At 35.5% G+C, this 15,229-nt stretch overlaps 1 protein-coding gene across 9 annotated transcripts in view; it reads right to left on the bottom strand.

Annotated features, from left to right (window-relative positions):
* Fnbp1l (formin binding protein 1 like) overlaps nucleotides 1–15,229 on the bottom strand; it is a 138,817-nt gene that overhangs the window by 31,066 nt on the left and 92,522 nt on the right. For 5 of the 9 annotated variants that reach the window (XM_004841242.3, XM_087213146.1, XM_087213145.1 and 2 more), the window contains 4 exons: nucleotides 12,464–12,592; nucleotides 10,184–10,330; nucleotides 1,481–1,684; nucleotides 45–203 (listed from right to left, as the gene is read on the bottom strand). In XM_004841242.3, the coding sequence (XP_004841299.2) occupies nucleotides 45–203; nucleotides 1,481–1,684; nucleotides 10,184–10,330; nucleotides 12,464–12,592 (639 nt within the window). The remainder of the gene's footprint in view (nucleotides 1–44; nucleotides 204–1,480; nucleotides 1,685–10,183; nucleotides 10,331–12,463; nucleotides 12,593–15,229) is intronic. The other 4 variants (XM_087213149.1, XM_087213150.1, XM_087213151.1 and 1 more) reach the window with 1 other exon arrangement.

Below are 15,229 nucleotides of genomic sequence, written 5' to 3'. Positions count from 1 at the left end.
CACACAATAGGCCATCATGCATTTTAACCCATTATTAAACTTACCCCTCTTTTGAGGCTTCTGAAAGAAGGAATTCTGGGCTTCCCTGTTTTTATTTCATTCATACAATAATGCACGGGCTCAATGGAGAATGTGAGAAACTGGGACCCATTAGGAGTACTGGATGTGAATAAACTAGTAGGGGTTAAGGGTGGGGACTGTGGCTAATATGGAAATAAAGAAAGGAATCAATAAGCCAAGTGTGCATAGTTTTTTCCTAAATGAAAATTCTATTTTTGGCAACATACTATTCACAAAATATACTTCAAATAGTTTCTATAAAATATTATAATAAAGTAGACATAGTTTTGCCAAAAATTGTAATTTATAAAAGTCAAATTAACTTTTAAAAATAACCATTTCACTGGATCATCTTTGTAAGCTGGCAGATTTAAAATATAGAGTACATAAATTACAATGTTAGAACATATGGCCTAGATTTTTAAAAATTCTTTTTTATTCAGATTATACTTAATCTATAATTGGTCAAGAGATAAAGGCAGCAGCTATAGCTAAAGTCATCACAGACAAAATGCTGAAACTGTGATTAGGAGAAAACTTTTCATTAAATTCATGACTTTAGGGACAGCTTCTATTTCATCCTTATTTCACCTCTTTTTAAATAAAATTCAGTACTGCTTGTATTTCTAAGCAAGTCTAGCTACTAATCTGACTTTTAAATTCCTTTTTGGACAATATTATTAAAAGCATGAATAAAAACTAATTATAACAGTGCTTTAAAATGTATTTACAGTATATGTAATTTGAATTCAATTTTATCTACATTTATGCCAAGATCAAAGACGTGAATTTAATCAAGCACACATTAATAAATATAGTACATCAGACTAAAGATATATATCTGTTCTCCTTTCTGATATTACATTATTATAATCATAAAATTGATAAAAAGTACTCATCTATTCCATGTGCTCATCTGATGAGCTAGGTTTACCCATCTAAAAAAACCAGCACATCAAAAGCTGGAATTTAAGAAGTTAAGAGTAAGATTCTCTTAACTAGTGATTTTTTTAAAACTACAATTCAAAAAAATAAAAACTTCAATTAAAAACACTGAGCCCTTCCCATTAAAAATTCATATGGTTAAAAATAATTATATTAGTATGATCTGTTAAGATCTAATTTGACATTGATCTTTACTATGGTTAATCATTCATTCCACCTGAGAATTGTAATTTTAGTAGTATTTTAATTAGAATATGTTTCCTTAGAAATTCTGATAGATCGTCAAATGTTAAATCCAGAAATGTTTTTAAAACTAACATATAAAACTGTTAATAAGTAAAAGGTTACTTGAATATTTCAAGTTGAAAACATTTATCCTTCATTAACAATAAATCATTATCCATTCAATATTTGCATCACTCTAATTGACCTACTCAAAAAGCCCTGATTAGCATACAGAAATTTTATCACTTACCTTTGGCTTCTTTCCAAAGAGCCACAATTTGCCCTTGGCCTTTCCTACTGTGCTTTTGGCATCCACCTTCCCGCTGTCTTGTTTGGATGCACTGATAGTCCCATCAGAAATGGTTCTATAAATATGCTGACTATAATCTTCAAATGGGAAGTCTCCTGGAGGTTCGAAACCAGACTTGAAGGAGTCTACCACCATTTGAGAGTCCTATAAACAAGAAACAAATTTTTAAAAAATGTTTCATTTATTCATAATACATTAGTTTTCAAAAACTTTAATTGGTGCAAAGAAACAAAAGTTTAATTCTGAAGTAATCATCAAAGTTTAAAGTGAATAATTTCCTCTTGTGAATTTATAATAAAACCTACATATTTTAATCCCAATGGAAAAATATTCTAACTTAAAAATTTACCACTCAATTTATATTACTCATGAAATTTTTTACTCAGTAGCTTTAACCCCTCAACGTTTGTCTGACAACTAGTTAGCTATTTAGAAAAACCTAAGAAAAACATTACAGAAAAAGGTTATCAAGTAGAAATTATGAGAAGTTTCAAATAAAAAGGTCTTTTGCTTTATTCACAAGATGTCTACAGAAGTTGATCTTTGGAACAAGAAAAGAGGATTTAATCATAAATGATGAGTAGAAAGGCTTTCATTCATCTAGAAAGGCTTTCATTCATCTAATAGGGGTGGGGAAAAATAAAATTTATTAACTATATCCCTGTGGCATGTCAGCAGGGCAACAGGGAAAAACCTCATAAACAGTTCTGGACCTCACAAACAATTCTCAGTGTAAAACTCAAGTGTGAAACTATAAAATTTAACACTATTCACCTCATGTAAGTACTACATATTGTTTCCAAACATACTTCTAGCTGAATGTTTTACTGATATATTAAAACTCATTTTCAAGCAGTATACTTTGTCTCACAACTACTCTCTACCAGTAATTACCTCTCCTCTTTTGTTCCTTGCTTCTGTTAACAGGACATTTTTTGCACGTTATTTAGTCAAAAGTTATCCTTATCACATCTTACTTTCTTATCTTACAACTTCTCATATCTTACTTTCTTCACTAATGCTATCATTTCTGCACTAATGCAATCATTTGCTAAAGGGTAAAAGAAAGAAGAGTGAAAGAATAGGACAGCCCTAACTCTGTTACATAACCAGGGATACAGCCATAATGAAACATATGCACGTTGGAATATTCACTTAAAGAAGCCCAAAATTCTCTTGCCTTTTTAAAACTTAAGAATCCTATTAATTCTTGCAGGAAGGATCCACACTAACATCTACCAGATAGGCTTGCTGTAAAAACTAAAATATGTGATACACATCTGATACCTACCTCCTCACAAAACTAGGTTAGGTTGTGTTTTGGGGGATGGGGGGGGTTGCTGGTACTGGGGATTTCACCCTGAGCTACATCCTCAGCTCATTCTTTTTTCTTTGAGACAGGGTCCACAAATTTGTGATCCTCCTGCATCTGCCTTCCTAGCAGGACAAGATTACAGGTGCATACCACCATGCCTGGGCAAAACTACTTCTTTTATCTTGCTCTTCCCTGGTATTCTCAGTTTCTGTCAACTATGCTTTTCAGCTGCTCAATATTTACTGAGAAACAGCAGTAGATTCTGCTACACTTTAGTCAAGATAAAACAAGACTGGATTTATTTCCTTAAGGGGAGGAGGAATACAATGTTCCCTCTACTCAGAATGCCCTCTTTGCTCCTCTTTATGAGAAATTATTCCATATGCTACCCGTTTCATGTTCCAGCCCAAGTACCAACCAACTTCTGTGTTAAAGTCAACTCTGACAATTCTACATCTATTTGACCATATCCTTCTCTAAACTCTCATTAGACTAACAGACTGATACAATTTGTCACACACAGTTCACAGGTTATACTCTTGGATTAGAGTCTAAAAATTAGTGGAGGAGGGCAAGGGATTTAGCTCACTGCTTCCACCGCCTGCCCTGCAAGCGCAAGGACCCGAGTTTGAGCCACCGTACCAAAAAAAAAAATTTTAGGAATGCCGTACCAAGGTCGCGAGTCAGGCGGAACATGCGGAATCAGCCCGCGCCACGGCAGCAATCCACTAGACACGCCCCCCCCCCGGCCCCCGTACAGCCACCTGGTTCCACACTACAAAGACACAGAGGACACCGGACCACTAGACCACTGTACTGAGTAAGTTGGAGTCATCTTCCCCTCCCATCAGGACTGGGACTATCTTCAGGGTAAGGGCTGCTGGAACCTGCAATACAACTCTGCAGAGTTCAACCCTAGAGGAGGACAGGGAGCTCAACTTGGGACTTGCAGCCAGAAATCTGCCTGAATCTCATGGGTCTGCGACTAGCTTGCTGAGACTCATTAACTTATATCTGCACACTGCAATCCACGGTATCTATTGTGACAGCAGAGACATACCCTGAAAGAGGCCCTTCATCTTCACTGTTATTTTTTATTCCCAAAATTAGTATTATTAGTTTGGGGTTTTTTCTCTTTTCTTTTCTTTTGCTCCTCTTATCTTTATTTTTTTTTCCTACTCTTTGCAAATATTTGTTTTTCTCTCCTTTTTTATCTTTTCTTTTCTTCTTTCTTTTCTCTTTCCTTTCTCTCTCTCTCACGCTCACTCTCTTGCTCTCCCACATTGTTCATCCTCCCTTTTTGTCCCTGTTTTGGTCCCATTTGGAGTTCTTTATTTTCCTATTATTCTCCTTTTCCTTCTCATCTGTGTCCTCTGGCCACACTGCTAACCTTCCCCTATCCTTCTTCCCATCTGTACCTCCCTCCCCAGCCTTCTAACTCCCCATCCCAAAGGGTAAAGTTGTTGTATTGAAGAGTTTATTCACTATATGTTGGGTTGGTCCTGGATTTTGATTTGATTCACACAGCTAAAGGTGATGGATTAATAACTACCACAAAATGTCATTTTCAAAGATGTACTTGATGCAGTGGTGTTGCTGATTGTATCACTTGGGCTACGGTGCTGTTATTGATCTAGTCAATGAACCTTCCTAGTATAAGGAAAATGAGATAGCATTAGAGTCATTAGAGACTCAAAACTTAAAGACCAGCTATGTCTGGAAGACATGCTGAGAAGCAATCATTCCATAAGGGTTCTAATTACAAGCAACAAAGATACCTACAATAAGCAATTTTAAACTATCAACCCTTGAGTTAAACCAAGGACAATACCAAAAACAAAAATGAGAAGACATTTAAGCAAGGCACAAACTCAGACTTCAACCCCATCAAGGGTAAATCCTGGGGGAAATGAGATGGAAAAGTCCCATAACCAACCACCTGGATACCCTGCACTGGTAGCACAGGAAGTAACAAAACAGATGAATGAGGCTCTAGAAAAATTCAAAGCAGAAATAATCTCCCAGATATTACAGAGATGGTGAGCAGAGTAAAAGACATGATTAGAGGCTCTAGAACAGAAACTGATAAAAAAAAAAAAATAGATGAGCTCAGAAACATGCTGGAAGCCATGAATACCCAGCATAAGAAAGAAATGGAAACCATGATCGCCCAACATAAGAAAGAAATGGAATCCATGAAACAGATTCAAACAGATATTCAGGAGATCAAAAACTCCACTGAAAGTATCCACAGCAGATTAAGGGAATCTGAAGATAGAATATCAGATATAAAAGACGGGATCATGGTTAGAGACCATGAAAATAGAGATTTCTTAAAAATAGTAAGGGACCACAAGAAATCAATCCAACAATTGCTAGATGATGCAAAAAAGAATAACGTAAGACTGACAGGAGTCCATGAAAAAACAGGAGAAAGCATAACTGACATAAAAAAACTGTTCACAGAAGTAATAGTGGAAAACTTCCCAGACAGAGGTAGAGAATTGGACATATAGACAAGTGAGGCATATAAAACACCAACTAGCCACAATCAAAAAAAATCTATATCTAGACATATAATAGTCAAGATCCCAGAAACCCAACAGAAAAACAAAATCCTACATGCAGTTAAAGAAACAAATCACCTACAAAGGAAAGCCCATCAGAATCACAGTACACTTCTCAACATAAACCCTCAAATCAAGAAGAACCTGGAGGGAAGTATTTCAAGCCCTAAAAGAAAATAACTTCCAACCTAGACTGTTGTATCCTACAAAATTATCTTTCAAAATCGATGGGGAAATTAGATACTTCCACGACAAAGAACACCTGAGAAATTTCATGAACACCAAACCAACACTACAAGCAATTCTAAACAATATCCTAGAAAAAAACAATGAAGGTAACAACTCAATGAGGCCCAACAGAAGGAAGCCACCAGGAAAGGTAAGACACTAAAGGGTAAGGGGAAAAAAATAAGAAATAAAAGAGCCAACAAAAGTAAAACATCATGACAAGGATAAATCAATATCTACCAATTATAACCCTCAATGTTAATGGCCTCAATTCACCAATCAAAAGAAAGACTGGCAGAATGGATTAAAAAGGAAAATGCAACAAGATGCTGTATATAAGAAACACACCTAACTCAAAAAGAAACTCATAGGCTGAAAGTAAAAGGATGGAGAACAGTTCTGCACACCACAGGAACCCAGAAGAAAGCAGGGGTAGCAATCTTATTTGCAGACAAAGTACATTTCAAACCAAAACTAATTAAGAGAGACAAAGATGGTCACTACATCCTTGTGAAGGAACAATCCAAGAGGAAGAGATGACAATCCTAAATATGTATGCACCAAATACAAATGCCCCCAACTATACAGAACAAATATTAATAGACATGAAAAACCAAATAAACACTAACACAATTGTAGTGGGGGACCTCAATAACCCACTATCACAAAGAGACAGATCATCTAGACAAAAAGTTAACAAGAAAATTCTAGAAATGAACCAAGCTATTGAACAAATGGACTTAATAGATGTTTACAGTGTTCCACCCCACAAAATCGGAATATACATTCTTTTCGGCTGCACACGGGTCATTCTCCAGAATAGACCACATGCTAGCTCATAGGACATGTCTAAGTAAATGTAAAAGAACTGAAGTTACCCCCCATATATTATCAGGCCATAGTGCAATAAAATTGGAGATCAATAACATAAGAAACCGCAAAACAACCACAAACACATGGAAACTGAATAACACCCTCTTTAACAACCAATGGGTCACAGAAGTAATTAAAGAAGAAATTAAACAGTTTCTACAAGTAAATGAAAATGCCAGTACAACATACAGGAATCTGTGGGACACAATGAAAGCAGTTCTACATGGGAAATTCATAGCAGTGAATGCCCATATTAGGAAAACTCAGAGAACTCAGATAAATAACCTAATGCAGAACCTCAAGCTCCTAGAAAAAGAAGAGCATAACAAATCCAAAGCTCTTACAAGAGAGGAAATTATAAAGATCAGAGCAGAAATCAATGCAATGGAGACTAAGAGAACAATACAAAAAAATCAATGAATCAAAGAGTTGGTTCTTCAAAAGAATAAATAAAATCAATAAACCTTTAGCCAACCTTATCAAAAAAAGGAAAGAAAAGGAAAAAATACATGCAATTAAGAATGAAAAAGGTGAAGTCACAACAGATCCAACAGAAATCCAGAGGATCATCAATATCTACTTCAAGAACCTCTACTCCAATAAAAAGGAAAACACAGAAGAAATGGGCAGATTCCTAGATACATACAAATTGCCCAAGCTAAATGAAGAAGATATAGAAACTCGAAACACCCCAATTACAATGAGTGAAATTGAAAATGCAATAAAAAATTTACCAACAAAGAAAAGCCCAGGTCCTGATGGCTTCATGGCCGAATTCTACAAGACATTTAAAGAACTAACACCATTACTCTTTAAACTCATCAAGGAAATTGAAAGGGAAGAATACTTCCAAATTCATTCCTGGAAGCAAGTGTGACTTTGACTCCAAAACCAGGGAAAGACCAATCTCCCTAATGAACATAGATGCAAAAATCCTCAACAAGATACTGGCAAACAGAATACAGAGGGTCATCAAGAAGATCATACACTCTGACCAAGTCGGATTTATCACAGGGATGCAAGGATGGTTCAACATTCATAAATCAATAAATGTAATACATCATATTAACAGAGTCAAGGACAAAAACCATACGATCATCTCAACTGATGCAGAAAAAGCATTCCACAAACTCCAACACCCATTCATGATAAAAATCCTACAGAAAACTGGAATAGAAGGTCTTTATCTCAACCTGATTAAGGCTCTCTCTGAAAAACCAACAGCCAACATCATACTAAATGGTCAAAAACTGAAAACTTTCACACTAAAATCAGGAACAAGACAAGGATCCCCACTATCACCACTCCTGTTCAATATAGTTCTGGAAACATGAGCCACAGCAATTAGAAAAGAGAAAGAAATAGAAGGAATAAAGATAGGAAAAGTAGAAGTTAAACTGTCATTATTTGCTGACAATATGATACTTTACATAGAAGACCCAAAATACTCTGCCAAAAGACTTCTAGACTTAATTGACAGATTCAGTAGAGTAGCTGGATATAAGGTCAACACTCAAAAAAAAATAGCCTTCTTGCACACAATTAACAGACTCACTGAGAGAGAAATTAGGGAAACAATTCCTTTTACAATAGCATCCAAAAATATGAAATATCTAGGAATCAATCTAACAAAGGAAGCAAAAGACCTCTACACTCAAAACTACAGCATTCTGAAAAAAGTGAAAGAAGAAGATACAAGAAAATGGAAATTCCCTTACTTCTGGGTAGGAAGAACAAATACAGTGAAAATGTCCATACTTCCAAAACTGCTATATAGATTCAATGCAATGCCAATTCAAATTCCAACAATATACTTCACAGAACTAGAGGAAAAAAATCCAAAAATTCATTTGGAACAAGAAGAGACCTAGAATAGCTAAAGCAATTCTAAGCAACAGAGACATGGCTGGGGGTATCACAATCCCCATCTTGAAACTATACTACAAAGCTACTGTGATAAAAACAGCATGGTACTGGCAAAGGAACAGACCTGAGGATCAGTGGAATAGATTAGAAGATGCAGAAACAACTCCAGACATACTCAGCCACCTCATCTCTGACAAAGGAGCCAACCACCCTCATTGGAGGAAAGATAGCCTATTTAATAAATGGTGTTGGAAAAACTGGATTTCAACCTGCCAAAGATTAAAACTAGACCCATACCTATATCACCATGCACTAAACTAAGATCAAAGTGGATTAAAGATCTAAATATTAAGACAGAAACACTAAACTTGCTGAAAGATAAGTTAGGTAGAACTCTTGAAGACATTGGCATAGGAAAAGACTTTATGAAAAAAAACTTCCGTAGCACGGAAACTAGCACAAAGAATCAACAACTGGGATCTCATCTTATTAAAAAGCTTCTGCACTGCAAGAGAAACTACCAACAGAGCTAAGAGACAACCTACAATCTGGGAAAAAAATTTTAGCAGCTGTACGTCAGACAAAGGTCTACTATTTAGAATACATAAAGAACTGAAAAAAATCAGACGCCCCAAATTCAAAGACCCAATTCAAAAATAAACATCTGAAATGAACAGACATATCTCAAAGTAAAAGCAGCAAATACATGAAAAAATACTCAACATCACTCGTCATTCAAGAGATACAGATGAAAATAACACTGAGATTCCACCTCACCCCAGAAACATTGGCTGCTATCAAGAAATCAACAAATAACAAATGCTGGCAGGGTTGTGGGGAGAAAGGAACCCTTCTCCATTGTTGGTGGAAGTGCAGACTGGTGTAACCACTGTGGAAGTCAGTATGAAGATATCTCAAAGAACTAGGACTAGAGGTCCCATTTGACCCAGCTATTCCTCTGCTGGGTATCTTCCCAAAAGAATTAAAAGAATCATACCACAGTGATTTAGGTGCACCCATGTTCATAGCAGCACAGTTTGTAATAGCTAAAGCTTAGAAGCAGCCCAAATGCCCATCAACTGGAAACTGGATAAAGAAAATGTAGGGTTTTTTAAAATAAAATGGAGTACTACTCAGCCATAAACAACAAAAAGCTAGAGTCATTTATAGATAAATGGATGCATATCGAGGCCATACTCTTAAGTGAAATAAATAGGACACACATGTGTAAATACCAAATAGTTTCTCTAGTGTGAGAAACTGATAGTGTAAACAAGGATTAAAATGATTAAAATGAATAAATGATAATTTGAAATACAAAAAAAGGTCCAAAGATGAAGGAGTGAAGGGAGGGGAAGGGGAAAGGAAAAGAGGGAAAGGAAAAAACTATTAGAAAAGAAAAAAAAAAACTGGAAATGAAATCTATGTAAATAGGGAAGGGTGGAGGGGGTGAAGGGCACACAGGTAATGGGGAAAAAAATTAAGAACCAAGATATATCATGTACAGGTACACACACCCAATGATAAATGTAAATGAATTGTATACCTAAAATATACCAATAAAAGAACTAAAAAAAAAAAATTTAGTGGGGTAGTAAATTTGGTGGGGGGGGGTGCCAGAATTTTACCAGTTATAATGATCTTGAAGTCCAAAAGTCTTACTATAAAATGTTCGTCTACAGAATATAACAGAAGCAAGCACTCATTAGATTATTTCTTTTCCAAACCAATTTCATTATAAATTGCATATCAAAACCAAATGCACTTATTTAAAGTCACTTATATAGCACTTACTCTTCTTTCATCGACTGACTTTGCTGCAAGAATCATTCCTTCCAAACATTTCGAAATGATGGGAATAACCTTGCGTTCTGAGTCTGCAAATCCTCTGTAACACTCACTGAGTTTAATAGTCCTTCGTTCATCCATTTCTTGTAGTTGCTAATATCAGGAATTTTTAAAAAATGAAAACAGTGTTCTTATTCTAAAAGATAACATTAGTGACCCTCTGCCCAAATAACTAAAGATTTGTACCCTAATAATCATAGTGCTGTTAACAGTATCTTTTTTTTTGGTACCAGGGATCGAATTCAAGACCTTGTGCTTGAGGCAGGCGCCGTGCCACTGAGCTAAATCCCCAGCCCTTCAGTATCTTTCAACAAGTGCTTTATGGACATATGATACTTAAAATCTGAAGCCTGCTAAATCATGAAAGAAAAAGAAAAGAAAAATAAGGTTTTTCATACATCTAAAAATCAGGTGACAGTCGCTTTCAAGTCTTCTATTAGAACTCCTTCCAGGCTACCAACTCGCTGTCTCATACCTCTCCCACCTTTTTGTCTCTGAAGTAGTTATTATTTATGCTTCCAGAAAAAGTTTGATTTGAAGACAACATTCTGGCACTAATTTTTTTAAATTAGTCTATAATGTATACAATTGAGACCTCTAATCCCTTACAATATTTTAGAATATTTTGGTAATAGCTGGCTCAATCAAATGTCCACAGTTGATTACATATAAACAGGTACTCTCACATCCTACCACCTACAGCTCAGAGTGACTATTAAAAAACTGAGGACACAAGAAGAAAAAGAAGCAGTCATATACTCAAAGTAGCACATACATAGAATCTCCATAAATCAAAATTCACTGACAAGGGCCGGGGATTTAGCTCAGTGGTTTCGCCGCCTGCTGCACAAGCACAAGGACCCAAGTTCGATCCCCAGTACCAAAAAAAAAAAAAAAAATTCACTGACATGTCACTAGGAAATATGTCAGGATACATGAAGCCAAATAACTTCCAAGTACTATATTTTTGATACTTTCTATTTACCAATACTCACCTTTGTCTTGCCTAGGAAGCAGTTACACTACTTAAGTCCTCAAACCACAGACTTCTATCACTTTTCTTTTTAATTACTTCTCAAAGCTCACGAGTTTGAGACCTGTATTCTCACAAAAGAAATGCTTCTGCTCATCACAAAATGGAAAAGCTGCTCCATTATCAAGTTCCAGAAAAAAAGGACCAGGCCTCAAATCACAAAGTTTATCTCCAAATTAAGTTCTCCCCCAGAATATGAAGACTTAACCAGTCAGTCTAGAAAAGCAAGTGAGGACAGACAGGCTTGATGTTTTGGGCTAAATAACCAGAATCTGATACTCAGCTCTAGTCACCTCTCAGTTTCCTCAGTACTTCCACATTGCTTTACAAAAGAAATAAAGTATATTTGGGTTGACATTCTTTCCACCTAATCTCTACTCTCCTAGATACTACACTTCATTCAATACTGTTTCACTATATCTTTTTCTTCTAATTTCTTTTTTCTAGAAAAGGCAGTAATATAATTTAACCCTCATGAAAATTCTAGGGTTTTTAACTATTCAGCAACTGCTATCATTAAGTGATGCTAGATAGGACTGATAAGCAAGTCAAAGCCTGAATTAAAATTATGATCTAACAGGGCCAGTAAGACAAACACGCAGAAAACAGACTAGCAAATACATTTAAAAGATTTATTTCTGCCACCTGATTCCGCCAATGCTAATGATTTTGGTGTAGTGTCAAAAAGGTATTTCCCAATTCTAAGTGAGCAGATGACAATATACAATTTCAATGAATTCTTCCTGTAAGGTCAAAATAGTTAATGGTACAGTACTAAAATTTATTTAAAAATGTCACTGTTGGGCCAGGGATTTAGCTCAGTGGTTCCACTGGCTACCTCACAAGCTCAAGGTCCTGAGTTTGATCCCCGGTACCAAAAAAAAAGTCATTGTTTTAGTGGCTATTTCTTTATAGCACTAATAATAAACATATAAGAAAATTTGTGATTTAAGAAAAACTTTTCAAATGTGTAATCACACAAAAATCTCATCACTAACCTTAGCAACTAGTAAATCTAGAAAAACTTAAATATGGGGGTTAGGAAAACAGCTCAGTGGTCTAGCCCTTGCCTAGCATACAAGAGACTGCGAGATTCTCAGAACTGCAAAAACAAAACAAAACAAATTTAGGTTTTACATTTAAAGACTAGCTTTTCCAACTCTCAAACTAGATTAACTTCAACTAAAACTTACCTTGTAAATCTGAGGAATCACTACATAGAAATGTTTGTGTTGTTCTCCATTAAAGTTTTGTAACTGTGCAGCATATTCATTTTTATTCTCATCAGCCATATGTGTACGCAGGTTCAACTGTTGTTTTGCCTAGAAGCAAATTGGTCCAAATCATTAACAAAAACAGCAAGATCACAGCAATTCACTTTTCTGAAAATTATCCCCAAATCAGATCATGTAGGTGTAGAAGTCAACAGCTGACATCACAAGACTAACGAAGTAGTCTGACTCTTTCAAACTGATTGTTATTTAAATTTAAGGAGATATGTAAAAATATATAGTCAGAGTGGTTCCCATATTGCAACATTCTCCCTCCTATTGTACAAGTCTTCCTCCCTTGCAATAACCCAGTTAAACAGACTCTCTTTATAAAATCCACATAGAAAATAAGTAAAGAAATGACATTACAGCTTGAAACAGAATGCTTTTAATCAGAACAGAAGAAAAACAGCTTCAAGAATAGTTTAGACTGTTAAAGTTAGTAAAATATTTCTTTATAATTCATTTATGTCCAATTAGAATGACACTAAAATCAGTGGAATGGTAAAAATGTGACTTATGAATAATGTAAATTACATCTCTACAAAACCACAGATAGGGCCAGGGATTTAACTCCCTGCTGCCACCGCCTGCCTCGCAAGGTCCTGAGGTTTGATCCAAGGTACCAAAAAAACCCCACAGAAATTTAAGTAATGTTTATTTAGAATATTAATTCTGTTCTCTATTTCTTGTCATTAGTATTATCTATGTTCAAAAGAATATTAGAGTACAGTATAAACACAAATTATTCTAGACATACTGGAGTATAATCTAAACAAATAAACTGTTCTAAAAGAAAAAACAAAATAGGAATTGAGCTCAATTTTTTTTTTTACAGTTCCAAGTTATAAATCATTTTACATGGTAGGCTTTGTAAATTTTAAAGTACAATGAATATACGTCACTATTGTAATTCTAGTTTCTATAAATGTAATTCCTGATCTTCTGACAGTGGTCTATAAGTTAGATCTTCTTAACTCAGAAATAAACTAACCTAAGGAAATACGTGATAGTCAAAAATCTTAGAAAAGCCCATAAAAACCCACTTAATCCACAGTAGAAATGAAGATTCCAATGAGTAAGTATTCTAAAGACTAAACATCTAATGCCCAAAGTATTTTTGAAGAAAAGTATATGAGAAGTTCCAACTTGGAACCCTAAGAATACATACATTTGCCCTTCCTTTTTTCTCTTTCTACCACAAACCATGTTGGAACAGAGAATTACAAATTCCCTACCCATAAGACCTCATGGTTCTGTCAGGGAGAACTCTTCCAGTTCCTAGTAACTGGCTATGATTGCCACAGCCTGGGGCAGAGGTTCCATCAGTATAGAGGAAGAAAAGGCCAGAAACTGCAACAGTCGAAGCCTCCCCTAATTCTCTAATAATTAAGAAAAGAACTGCAAACACATGAGCATGAAAAAGAAGGCCATGAACACTGAAATTCTGAATAAATTAGTCTGAACCAACTAGCAGATATGTTGTATCTATATTTCAAGATGTTTGAATAGTTATCTAAAATTATCTTTATAGACAAAATGAATAAGTTAAATGAGAGTCCATTTAACAAGTAACTTTAATATTTGATAATAAGTCAAAAGAGGGTTTTTTTTAGGTTTTTGTTTTTGGGGTTTTTGTTGGGTTTTTTTCTGCAGTACTAGGGGTTAAAGCCAGAGCCTTTGTAGTGAACTACACCTCTAGCCCTTTTTTAAATTGTGAGAGAGGGTCTCACTAAGTTCCTAAGTTAGGCAAGGCTGGGCTCAAACTTGCAATCTTCCTGCCTCAGCCTCCCAAAGTGCTGGAATTACAGGTGTACACAACCATGCCCAGCATCAAAGTTCTTAAGGAGTCAATGTCACCTAAAAGAAGTCTCTCATAGTGCTTTTTACAATTGTTGTAGCCCAAATGTTTATCAAGTAATGATAATACACCAATCAATTATGTGTATGGCATAATTCTGGGAAGACAATTAGTATCACGATTAAAATCAGAGTGGTGACATATGCCTATAATCTCAGCGCTCGGGAGGCCAAAGTAGAAGGACCACAAGATCAGCCTGGGCTACATAACAAGTTCAAGGCTACCCTGGACTACATAGAGAGACCCTGTCTCAAAAAACAAAACAAAAAGCCATACCAAAAAAAAGAAAAAAATCAGGCTCTAAAAACCTTAATAGCGAGGGCCAGGGATTTAGCTCAGTGGTTCCGGCGCCTGCCTTGCAAGCACAAGGTCCCGAGTTCGATCCCCGGTACTGGGGAGGGGGGGGAACCTTAGTAGCAAGATCAAATCTAGTAATTGATGAAGATGTACATATTAATTTAAACACTGTATAAATTCTGTCTGAGAGAGATATATTCTTATTGCACTGTACATGTGAAAAGAGAGGAGGGTTTCAGATAACCATAAACTCAATAGGAGTCAATCCAAACAACGCGGGTGCCCAAATCCATATACATTTAGGCTCTATTAACATAAATTCAGTATTTACATAAGGGAGGTAATCAAACTTAGAAGAAATCAGATCATACCTAGATTATTATATACAATTTCAAAAAACTAATTTAAGTAGAGTATTGATAAATTAAAGGGTATCAAGAGGAAAGTAATCATAGTGAAAGATAATGAAGCTATTTCATATGTGGAATAGTTGAAACATAATGGTTCTTCTAGAAGCAGAGAATATACTA

The sequence above is a fragment of the Heterocephalus glaber genome, unplaced genomic scaffold (genome assembly GCF_053883595.1).
Source record: "Heterocephalus glaber isolate CG9 unplaced genomic scaffold, H.glaber_assembly_v1.0 deba00001442, whole genome shotgun sequence".
NCBI lineage: Eukaryota > Metazoa > Chordata > Mammalia > Rodentia > Bathyergidae > Heterocephalus > Heterocephalus glaber.
This window is presented reverse-complemented; position numbering and strand designations above follow the sequence as displayed.